The 12,066-nt window shown below is 38.6% G+C and overlaps 1 protein-coding gene across 1 annotated transcript; it reads right to left on the reverse strand.

Moving 5' to 3' along the window:
* Nucleotides 1–4,088: 4,088 nt before the first annotated feature.
* On the reverse strand, nucleotides 4,089–6,557 carry LOC121590844. Its single transcript, XM_041910898.1, has 4 exons — nucleotides 6,317–6,557; nucleotides 5,821–6,250; nucleotides 5,448–5,755; nucleotides 4,089–5,386 (listed from the first exon to the last, which is right to left on the reverse strand). The coding sequence occupies exons 1-4, from the start codon at nucleotides 6,471–6,473 to the stop codon at nucleotides 4,194–4,196; spliced, it is 2,088 nt and encodes a 695-aa protein (XP_041766832.1). The 5' UTR covers nucleotides 6,474–6,557; the 3' UTR covers nucleotides 4,089–4,193.
* Between the last annotated feature and the right edge of the window lie 5,509 nt (nucleotides 6,558–12,066).

Below are 12,066 nucleotides of genomic sequence, written 5' to 3' on the forward strand. Positions count from 1 at the left end.
TAATTCATCCAGTGCTACAAACACGTCGTCGATTCTATTGTTAATTTTAGTTAACAAAGATAGAATCTCCGCGTTTGATACCGTTTGTGCGGTCCCGTACGGTGTGTGGCAGCTCATTGGTGGTGCAGCTTCATTTTGTTCTGCAGGGGTGTCTGTAAAAAAAACAACAGTTATGTGCAACCAATTAATTTATTGTTCTCTGCTTCACTTTGATCACCAACATGATTTGGTATGAATTTTGTATTTACCCGATAGTTTGCGCTTCAGCGGCGGCCGGTCTGCTGGTAAATTCGAGCGCAATGCATTTGACGTGCGCACTGAGCCACAGGATATCGAAGGTGCGAGGGGGGGGGGGGGGTTGATCGCGATGATTGCAACGAAAGGTTGTGTGATGACGTTAATATAGCATATTATCATGTTTGACTTTATCTAAATTAAAACTTACTGTTGGCAGCTGGACGAACTATATACGTTTTGTTTACACTCGACGCATTCATTGTTGATATGTTATACGCATTCATGTGTGAGCTAGCCTGTAAGGAAAAAAAAAACGGAACTAAACATGCACGCTATCGGTCCCGAGAATGGTGCTAATGGTAAATCGATTGATTAAACCACACGACACACATGAGCTCCGATCGATTCCGGCTGATCTCTGCTCACTTAATAACATATATATGTATATAATATCATCTTCACGCGCATATTAACACACTTACAGTGAAAAAAAAACCACCCGAGGAAGGAAGCAAGCAAAACACCAGACAAGCGGCTCGCGGTATCGCACACACAATCTAGGATTGCTTGGGAGGGAGTGGTGCAGATGAAAGAGATCCAATATAAAAAAGTGTAAGAACGAACGAATGGATAAAGAAGACAGACACAATTGTTATCACACCGCGCAAGCAAACCGCCGGTGCTCATACCATAGCAGACAGACAAGGAAGTGTACGATCATACGTAAATGCGGTGGAAGAAGACAGCAAGCAGCAGACAAGTGTTATCAATTTCCCCTCATCACATGTACAGGTGTCTCATAGCAAATCCAATAGGAAAGTTAAGGGGAATAATTTGAGGGGAAAAAGCTTTTTTACTCTAAAATTCCAATCCATTTTTTATGGTCGTCACCAAAGACAAGAACCAAAAGCTTATAGAATTCGCCATAATTTTGCTGTTTTTCGCCGTGAAATCTATTTCAAAAAATTCGCTTCGTCGAGTAACCACTTATAAGCGACGTAGCCCCGACGAGGGGTGGACGTTCACACGACTTATGCACGACGTCGAAAATTTTATAGCATTGCCGGTTTTTGCGGGTTGGGGTTCTCTTCGAAATCTTTCAACTTTTTGATTCAAGGAGAACAGATAGCTTGCCGCCATCTTAGCTTGTTTATATACTGAATTTGCACCTATACCAATGTAACTGCCAAATAGAGCAGTGACAACGCTTTTGGTTCCGAACCGAGAAAGCGTGTGTTCAAATCCAGATTTTTATGATCTTTTTTCTGCGTTTAGTTCTTTTTAAATTAATTTTTCTTACTATAATTACTTTAAACAAAATTTATGTGAAGCGAAATTAAAATAATACCTTTTAAAAAAACATAATAATTACACTTTGTTCACCGTTCATTATCAGGATGGGAGAAATATGTATCTCATTTTTCCTTTTATTTTAGTTATCGAAATGAGTTTGATATATTATCACCTTTCAATGAGTTGGTCTTTAACAACCGAATAATGTAGACCATCTTTAATAAAGTGAAATAGCTCAGAGCTTAACGCAAGAGAACATAACATGTAAATCGTGCTGTCGAATCTCACGCTCATATCTGGGAACACTACAACAGTGCAGTGCTGAAGACACTTGTAAGGTTTTCTTTTGACAGTTGCAATTTCAAATTTCAAATTAAAAGCGAAATTTTTCATTGACATATTTCAAAGGCATTCCCAACCCGCAAAAACCGGCAATGCTATAAAATTTTCGACGTCGTGCATAAGTCGTGTGAACGTCCACCCCTCGTCGGGGCTACGTCGCTTATAAGTGGTTACTCGACGAAGCGAATTTTTTGAAATAGATTTCACGGCGAAAAACAGCAAAATTATGGCGAATTCTATAAGCTTTTGGTTCTTGTCTTTGGTGACGACCATAAAAAATGGATTGGAATTTTAGAGTAAAAAAAGCTTTTTCCCCTCAAATTATTCCCCTTAACTTTCCTATTGGATTTGCTATGAGACACCTGTACATGTGATGAGGGGAAATTGATAACACTTGTCTGCTGCTTGCTGTCTTCTTCCACCGCATTTACGTATGATCGTACACTTCCTTGTCTGTCTGCTATGGTATGAGCACCGGCGGTTTGCTTGCGCGGTGTGATAACAATTGTGTCTGTCTTCTTTATCCATTCGTTCGTTCTTACACTTTTTTATATTGGATCTCTTTCATCTGCACCACTCCCTCCCAAGCAATCCTAGATTGTGTGTGCGATACCGCGAGCCGCTTGTCTGGTGTTTTGCTTGCTTCCTTCCTCGGGTGGTTTTTTTTTCACTGTAAGTGTGTTAATATGCGCGTGAAGATGATATTATATACATATATATGTTATTAAGTGAGCAGAGATCAGCCGGAATCGATCGGAGCTCATGTGTGTCGTGTGGTTTAATCAATCGATTTACCATTAGCACCATTCTCGGGACCGATAGCGTGCATGTTTAGTTCCGTTTTTTTTTTCCTTACAGGCTAGCTCACACATGAATGCGTATAACATATCAACAATGAATGCGTCGAGTGTAAACAAAACGTATATAGTTCGTCCAGCTGCCAACAGTAAGTTTTAATTTAGATAAAGTCAAACATGATAATATGCTATATTAACGTCATCACACAACCTTTCGTTGCAATCATCGCGATCAACCCCCCCCCCCCTCGCACCTTCGATATCCTGTGGCTCAGTGCGCACGTCAAATGCATTGCGCTCGAATTTACCAGCAGACCGGCCGCCGCTGAAGCGCAAACTATCGGGTAAATACAAAATTCATACCAAATCATGTTGGTGATCAAAGTGAAGCAGAGAACAATAAATTAATTGGTTGCACATAACTGTTGTTTTTTTTACAGACACCCCTGCAGAACAAAATGAAGCTGCACCACCAATGAGCTGCCACACACCGTACGGGACCGCACAAACGGTATCAAACGCGGAGATTCTATCTTTGTTAACTAAAATTAACAATAGAATCGACGACGTGTTTGTAGCACTGGATGAATTAAAACAAGAACAAAAGATTCACCAGGACCTTACAAAAAAACAAGAAAAGAAGCTTGCCACAATCGACACAATTGTGTCCAGCATAAAAAATTCTGTCCACCAATGCGTAACCCGCCACCAAGAAGTTGACGACGATTTCGCTTTTGATAAAATTGCATCGGCCGAGCAGCTAGCTGTCGTGGAACAGAATTTAGAGAAAAAGGATTATTTTGACAATGTTTTAAATTTCATTCGCTCCTCCGTCCATAGGGATGATGTTGATAATCGCCTACACGATACGCTTGATATAGTGTTCGACAGAAACTTTCTTCCCGAGTGTGCTTGGAAAGGTGTGCGTCGACTAGGTGTTCAGAAAATTGCCATGATAGCACACAGGAACATTTTGCGGATGTTTAAAGCGGTTGGTACCACCGAATTTTGTACGTGTACAGATAAGAAGGTGGGAGATTTTTTCCAAAAAAAATTAAAATACGCTAAAAATCGGGTAAATCTGCAGGGCTACCGACAAACTAGTTGCCAATACAGAGAGTCCATTAATGTTCCCCTTAATAGTTAGGTTTTACCCGAAGGTTTTTTTTCTTCGAGTCTGATGATTGACGAATAATTAATGAACTTATAAAGGGGATGTTTGCTGTTGCTGTTTTTTTGTTAAAAATGAGAAAAAAATAAAAAAAAACATTTTTATCCATTTGTTTGAATTCCACACATTTTATTTATTTTTTTATTTTTATTTCTATAAATTGTTATACAATTTTATTTTTCCTAAGTGTGTTACATCGTAAGGAAATGTAATAGCGTAAATTCTAAATGGCAGTGAATCAATAATATTAGTTTTACACAAAGTGTTTAATGGGCAAGTCTCGATGTAATGTTCCGATGTTCTTCAAGATGTTCTCCGACAACTGTAAAAAAAATGTGTTTTCTACCGAATAGCTACACTAATGTGTGCAGTAGCGGAAGCACCACCATACTTTCATCTGCGCTAGAAACTGTCACTAACTTGCATTTTATATTATCGATCCCCACCGTATAGGTTTCTTCTGAAAGGTCTTCTAATCCAACGCAATAAATATTCAAAAAGGCCGAGTTACACGGTCGCATGAAGTATGACCTTTGTCGAAGAAAGTATTGACCCTCTACTGTCACATTTCCATCCGATTCTGCTGCGTTTTTAAATTTCATTATCATATTATTTTTCAACAAGTACCATTGATCACGCTGGCCTTGTCTTAACATGAAATTCTTTCTTACATGCAGCGTGCTTCGATTTTGCTTCATCGCTATTATTGGGTAAGTGTGCGAATCCTGATCTGCTCTGCTACCTGTGATGTTCATATTATCGAACTCTCTTACACGGTTAATAAGTTGTGGAATGATGTTGTTCCCAGTTCGGATCAAATGTTTAATGCTTTGAAGCATACCTTCAAATGGGTATGTGGAATAATCATCCAGCACCCCAAAGCGGCACACGTCATCGTACATATGCTTCAAGTTATGCACATTGCTGGTTATAGTACTTTCACCGTACAAGGTAGCATAGTCTTGAACGAATTGTTCAAGCATTTGATGTGCCAGTTCATAGTACTGCTCATGAGCTGGTGACGAAAAAATCGTTATCGAACAAAAGAGCAACTTAAAATGCTCATAAGCTTCTCTCGGAAGCGTATCCTTAAGTGCCACGATGCTGGGATAGTGCAGAAAGTTTTTGAATTCAGTACCTTTCCAAAAATTCAGGTGCTGAATTCCTCGCAGCTTTCGAGGCACTTCCGATGGTAGTTTGACGCTTTCCATGACGCTGGTGATGAATCCAACATCCGCCCTGTCCCACTTATACTGTTCTCCGAATGCTCCGCTTCTCCACGACCTCATTAGGTGCCGCATTACGCCCAAGTCAACCAAATGTAGTCGATCCGTTGTTGGTATGTCCATAATCATGTCGAAATTGGCGAGGTCTATAAGAGGAGTGGAGTGTCTAATATGACCCCGGTACGTTCCATCCCGGAACAGTGCATCTGTGCGGTTCGGTGCGTCAATGCCGACGAAGTATATCCGGCGCGACAAATGATCGTACCTGGTACGCTCTGTACACTTGAGGCAAGAATCGTGCCCGCTATGTCCTATAATTCCTATGGATAAAAATAACAGATTAGAAACAGGATAACGCTATTTCGTTCTGCCGTAATATACCTTTAACGAACGCTCGCGCAGGGGTGTCTGCCAAGATGGTATTGATGCGAACTTTAAACATGCTGCCACTCAAATCTATGCCATCCGACTGCAGTTCGTTCAGCTCCGTGACCAGCTGTCGTAGGAACTCTTCCGCACTGGATGGTTTGGATTTTCCGCAGAAGATGGCCACGACGAAGATAGGAGCCTGGGGCAGATCACACACCCTCATCAAAATTGGCCACAATTGTGTCGGGCCGCTGTTGTGGATAGGCAGGCCATCCATCGAGAAATCCAACCAAACGGTGGAGTGGTTTGGGTTCAAGTTGCTGAAGAGAGTAATGTTTGCGATTAAAAATTGATCTTTTCTTTTAAACATGCTACATGTACTTACGTGAAGTATGCTTTCAGGCAGTTACTAACACCATTGTACCAGAACTGGCCTCCTCCAATGTCTTTGATAACAGTAGACGTGGACGATGGTGTCTTCAGTAATGTGCGAGCATCTTTCGGCAAATTAAAATTTGTTTCTGCTTTTAAAATTTTTAAAAGAGAACTCAGTGCAAAATGCGTCGTCTTTGATGACAGTGCCCAAAAACGTAGTTTTTCCTTGATGCGCTTATCCCTGTCCTCGGCATCGTGAACACTGCTTTCACTGTCCTCGCTCAAATTACTTAGCGTATCGTCCATATCATCGTAGCAATTGGCGATATCGTCAAAATCCGTGCACACACTTGCATCGTCATCGCGATGGTCCGATTCATGCAATGAGCTTCCTTGCACAATGTGATCAAACGATTCCGGCTCATCCGAAGCAATCGAGGCTAAAAAAATACCACTACATCTAGACAAACTGCTAATTATACACAAAAATATATTAAAAAACTTACTCGACTGTGCAAGCTGGCTAGTCGAAGGGCGCACGATTTCCTCGCGCAGCTGGTTTTCCTCGCGCCGTTCATTTTCCCATTCCGCATCCATCATGCGCATCCTTTTATTGCGGATGTGATACAATCCGCCAGTACTTCTCCATCGTTTTGTTGCCATCGTCAAAAATAAAATTGCCCTTGTAATTTGCACTTAATTATCACTCGGTACACTTTGAACTCCTTCTTGCTACTACAGATTTTTCCAGACAAATGAAGGGACCATGAGGATAACGATCGTACACAGCCAATGCCACCCACTAGAAAAACAAGGAGAGAAAAAAACTCCCCCACGCGCGAGAAAGACCAGCGATAACCAAAGCTTTCAGTCGATAACATGGTGAGAATGCGATGGAACTATGTCATCTGTGAGTGGAAGTAGAACAAAAATCCGAACCATAATTTCCCCACTCTCATCAGGCACCATAATTTGTGTGTGTGTGAGTTCGCTCCATACAAATCCCAAACTTTTTATTTTCGCTTGGTCGTAAATCCCGGCGAAAATGAGCTTTTGCGGGTTGGGCTGTAACATGAAATATTCATTATGAAATTAACATTGAAACAAAAAGAATGACGCAGTCAAGCATTTAAATTGTTCGTTGTACAAATAAATGATATGAAATAAATGACAATGAAAATATTATTATACTGAAACTGTTAAAGCACTTTTAGTTTACGCTATCATTTGATCTCGTTTGATTTGATGCCCGTCATGGGTTCAAGTTCCGAATAGACCGTGCCCCCATATATAGGACAGACTATCCTGCTTTGGTAACAATAAGTCACTGAAAGCCAAGCTCACTTTACTAGTGGGTACTGGAAGGCCTTGACCGACAGCGGTTGTTGTGCCAAAGAAGAAGAAGAAGATCAATTGATCTCATTACCGAGTCGACTTTACTTTATATAATTGGTAATATAACATCCTTTTTTTATTTGCAAATTGAAAAGTTAAGCAAAAAATTTAAACAAGCACAATGATCATAAAATAATAGACATAATAATTGTTTTGTTATATTTTGTTTAATGAAGCCTACACATGTGTTGGATATGTAAAGGGTATAATATATCAAGGAAATTTGAATGGAAGTCAAAACGCATTTAACCACTTTTAGCTTGGTTGGAAAAATCTATTGATCTGGGCGAATGTAAATTATGCTAAGAAGGAGAATTCCATTGCAAAGTGTAACACGGTGGGGGTTTAAATAAAAACCCCTTGTTCAAATCGGTCCTGTTTTACAGTTTATTCTACTATTCTACAACTTCAATAGCCGATAAATTCCGAAATAAATCGTGCAAATCAATAGGCTTTTAAATGTCTGCTCTCATTATTCAAATTGCTGTATCCACTTTTATTAAATGTGTAAATCAAATGTAATCATGTTAACAAGAATAAGCATCTAAAAGCATAATTATGTGTAATACAAAAGTATTTGTCATTTGTCGAGTAGTAGTTTTTCTTCAGCTTCTCCATCTCATTAATTCAATTTCATTACGTTTCTGGTAATTGCATGCCCTTAGTAGCTTGCTTTCAAAGTTTCAATAACCATTAAACAGCCCGTTGAATCTTCATCGTATCATTTAGGTTTACATTCGCTAATCATTATGAATTTTATTAAAAGATCCATGTTCACCGGCTGTTCTCCAAATCAATATGAAAAGGAAAAACCTCGATTCATCCCAGTTTCTTTCTCAAATGAAATACATTCTCATCATCACGGCTACTTGCCACGCTACCTGGGAATGAAAGTGGTCAGAAGATCTGACAGAATTATTTTACTCGAAGAGATAACGATCCAAAAAAATAAAATAAAATAAATCTCCTGTAGCCAGGATTTCAATGTTTTTTAAGAGATTTTAGAAATACTAACAAGAATTATTTCTGCGGAGTCACTGTATTAGTTAAAAAAAAACTTTGCTAGTTGCTTTGAATGTCAATCTTGTTTAATACGTGTTTAGTTTAGTTTTCATGTCAATTAGTGAATAGTACAACTGACGGCATGAGCGACACATCCTCCGCACCATCTTTGGCGGTGTGTTTGAGTATGGAGCGTGGAGGAGAAGGATGAACCACGAGCTTGCTGAGCTGTACGGCGAACCGAGCAACCTGACGGTGGCAAAGACTGGCAGGATACGCTGGCTGGGGCATGTCATGAGGATGCCGGACTCATGCTCCATCAAAATGGTTTTCGACAGCGATCCGTAGTTCGGCATGATGTTCGGCAGTTCATGATGTTCTCAATGGGTTAGGTTCTTGTTTTTTTTAAACAAAATAATAATAATGATGATTGGCTATCTTTAATCATCATTATTATTATTTTGTTTCATTTTAACCATAAGTAAATATTGAGTAAATAATGTTAATAAAAAAATTGTAACTTCATAGTATTGATACTCGCGCGTGTCATATGTGGTTCTGAGGTGTGGTTCGTCTATCTCAATCCTGTGAAGGGGTATGAGGTGGGACATATCATCATCATCATCATCAACGATGACGTTCCACACTCCTGACGTTGATTTTTTATTCATTGGAATAATCGCCATAGAGCAATGAAGGAATGCTGTAGAAGACTATTCTATAATCGAAATTGTCATAATAAAATCAATTTACATGAAATTGTAGAAGAATTTATGGTACGACATTCATCTCATTAACAACTCATTTATAGACCCAGCGACAACGTTTTATACTTGCGATCTAAACATTGAGATAGTTCTTTGTACCTAAAAAAAAGCTCAAAGAGATTTGTATAGCATCTGCAGGAACATAGTAGATTTTAAAAACATTGCTACGCTCATCATTTATCAATGCAGTTGAAAAATTATCCATACTTTATTTCACTAAACCTGAAGCAAGTTAAACAAATTGTCCAAAAAGAAAAGGCCATAAAGTGAATTAAAAGCAGAAGATAAAGAGACTACACATTATAAAAGCTGCAGACTCAAGCATGAAGGTGAAAAGATCCAACCATCAAACGGTTGCAAAGTGATGGTACTGGCACGGGCAATTCTAATGAGGCTCTATTTATTTTGCTTGGTAACGAATGCCAGATGATTCATCACAAATAAAGTTCACAGATGGAGCATGAGCACAAAAATGACTTAATTGTCCTTGTTCCTGAGGAATACCATTTTTATAATTTTTTTTAATTTAAAATATTAATTCACACAATATAAAGAAGAGTTTACCAATGTGACTTTTTCTGTATCGTTTTTATTAAGATCGTTAAAGATTTGTATTTTTCAGATATATAGTAAGTATGAATAGAAGAACCATCCGGGAGTGGTGATTGTGAGAGCAAAACTCTCAGTTCCGTGCAAGGAACCGTATCCCAATCCTTAAAGCAGCTTATTGCATACCATTCACGTGAAAATGGAAGTTTGAATAAGCCAATCGGATGCTGCTTCACCGATGCATGACACTTTTCGGTGTCCTTTCATTTGTTTCCAGAGTCAAGTTCTTGGGGACTTTGGAGTTCGACTTGGTGTCCTGGTTTTCTGTTTCCTCCCTCTGTTTGATTGGTTGTTATTTATGGTGCACGCTTTTCAATGCCACAAGCTGCCGATAACTTGGTTTGGGAGTTTCTTTCCGTGACTTTTAAATTGAATTTTACATTTCATCCTTTGCATGCACTGTTTTGTCACAATAGTTGTTTTGTTACCGCTAGCAGTTATGGCAGTACAAGCAACTAAACGAAATGCTCCGAAGTTGAGGGAAGGGAATAAAAATAATAATAATATTTAGTACGAGTAGATTAAATCTAATGGTGAATAAGTTAGTTTTCATTACATGTGGAATACAATTTTACTTTCCCTATTAGTTTAGTAAGATTTTAAGCAAAGAGAGATACTACCAAAACGGAAAAGCAAGGAATACTTTGCAAGGATAAATCAGTAGAATGGGTTATGGATAGAAAGTTTTTTTTATAGAGTTGTATGTGATCATGCTCGATGCAATCTGTGTCATGCTCAAACGCGTCAACCGGTAACTGTATCAGCCCCGATGTGCGGTTGATGAGCACAATAATAAATCTAATCTGGTGCTTGTTAGCTCTGACGGTTCAATTTAGTTATCTTATCAGCGTTCAATTATTGGCGATGATATGTCAGTAAGCATCGAACAACCAGTGCAATTGCAGCCTTCTTCATTCCTTTGGAACACTAACAGCAAACACCCATACTTTAATGGCTGAATAGAAGCCTAAGGTGCGCTGAGGTACGATGTCGAGCGAAAAGGAAGCTTGGAGACATTCAGATATCTATCAGCTTTCGGTTGAATAGCTCATTTAATCGAATTACCGTGTCCTACTTCTGGCTAGTTGGATTTTCTCTTATCACGCTAATTCAATCACTAAGGCTGCGATAACGTTTCGCATGTAGTTTTGAAAATAATAGACGAACATTTTGAAAGCACATTTGTAGACAAAATCTGTTAAATAAATTATAAAATGAAGCATAAACCGGATATTTTGGGAATTATGACAAACTAAATAGGTTCAATAAATGGGTTCAAGTTGTGTGCAGTCAGTAGTCAACCATACATGTGCGGTTAGCAATGTATAACAGCTGAAATCAATTTCCAGTAATATGCATTTTGCATGCTGTCTGTGCAAATAACAACTGATCCATGCTGTTGAATATATTTGAGATCCATGCTCACTCTTCGAACACTTTGCACTATCTTCCATAGCACGGTGGTCCTCGCTAAGAAGCTTATCGAGTGGTTTATTGAATTTATCTTACATTTGGTTTGTTATCGGGGATGATCTTTGCTTGGATTGTAGGAATGGAACCATAATGTACAATTGCTGAAAAGTGTGGAAAACTTGAAACCGCAAACCATCTTCTCAACTTGTCCTCTTACGTAGTCCTGCATTTTGCTATTAAATAATTCATAAACCTGTTTGTGGTCTGCGAACTGGCTAGCTGTGCTACCGAACTGGTGAACAATAGCTTAAGTTGTTGGTTCAATTCACATCCAGTTCGTCTCCCTATAGTATGTAATTAAATAATATAAATGCGTCATTACGATCATTACGCCAAAAACAGGAAAAAGAACGGAATGTAGAAGGTGCAAGGTTTTTTGTTTCAAAGTTGGCCAAAATTGGACATAACATCAAGGATGGTTTTTATTACTGTTCATTCTATTGCGATAGATCAATAAAATCTTGACTAAATGAGGATTGTCAGTACCAACATGCAGTATATTTTAGACGTGGTTTGTTTTTAAATAAATGGTAATTACTGTATTTTAGCGTGTATTACGAACCCCTTTTAGGTCGAAAATGACCAAAATCAGATTAGCGTGGTCGTTACGCACGGGTAGTAGCTTTTTGATTACACTTGAGACATAAAATTAGATTACGTACAAACATAGTCTAGTGCATGGTTATCTACAAAAATAATACTGGAAAAAACAAGGAGTGTTGCCAACGAAATGCACAAGGTAATAAAAGGATTAGAATTTAAGGAAACAATTGAGCTTACTGGTTATTAAAATTGGTGGTTCAAATTCATAGTTCATTCGCATGCCGTCAAAAACTAAGCTCCAAAAGAATACAGAGGTAAACTGTGGGTCTTCCATTCATTTGTACTGGAAGCATGAAAAAAATGTAGATCAAATTGGTCTGATTAAAGCTGTTGTTATTGTTTTCAAATTTTGTAAAAAAATACATTGTTTTTTTTAATAATGAAAAATTTATCATTAAACACGGGCG

The sequence above is a fragment of the Anopheles merus genome, chromosome 2R (genome assembly GCF_017562075.2).
Source record: "Anopheles merus strain MAF chromosome 2R, AmerM5.1, whole genome shotgun sequence".
Taxonomy (NCBI): Eukaryota; Metazoa; Arthropoda; class Insecta; order Diptera; family Culicidae; genus Anopheles; species Anopheles merus.

Excerpts from the sequence above, each read along its gene's own strand:
- LOC121590844 (XM_041910898.1), bottom strand. The coding sequence starts at position 6,473 with ATGGCAACAAAACGATGGAGAAGTACTGGCGGATTGTATCACATCCGC. Across the intron at positions 6,251-6,316 it reads TAGCCAGCTTGCACAGTCGA|CCTCGATTGCTTCGGATGAG; the intron begins GTAAGTTTTTTA and ends GTATTTTTTTAG. Across the intron at positions 5,756-5,820 it reads TGCCTGAAAGCATACTTCAC|CAACTTGAACCCAAACCACT; the intron begins GTAAGTACATGT and ends TACTCTCTTCAG.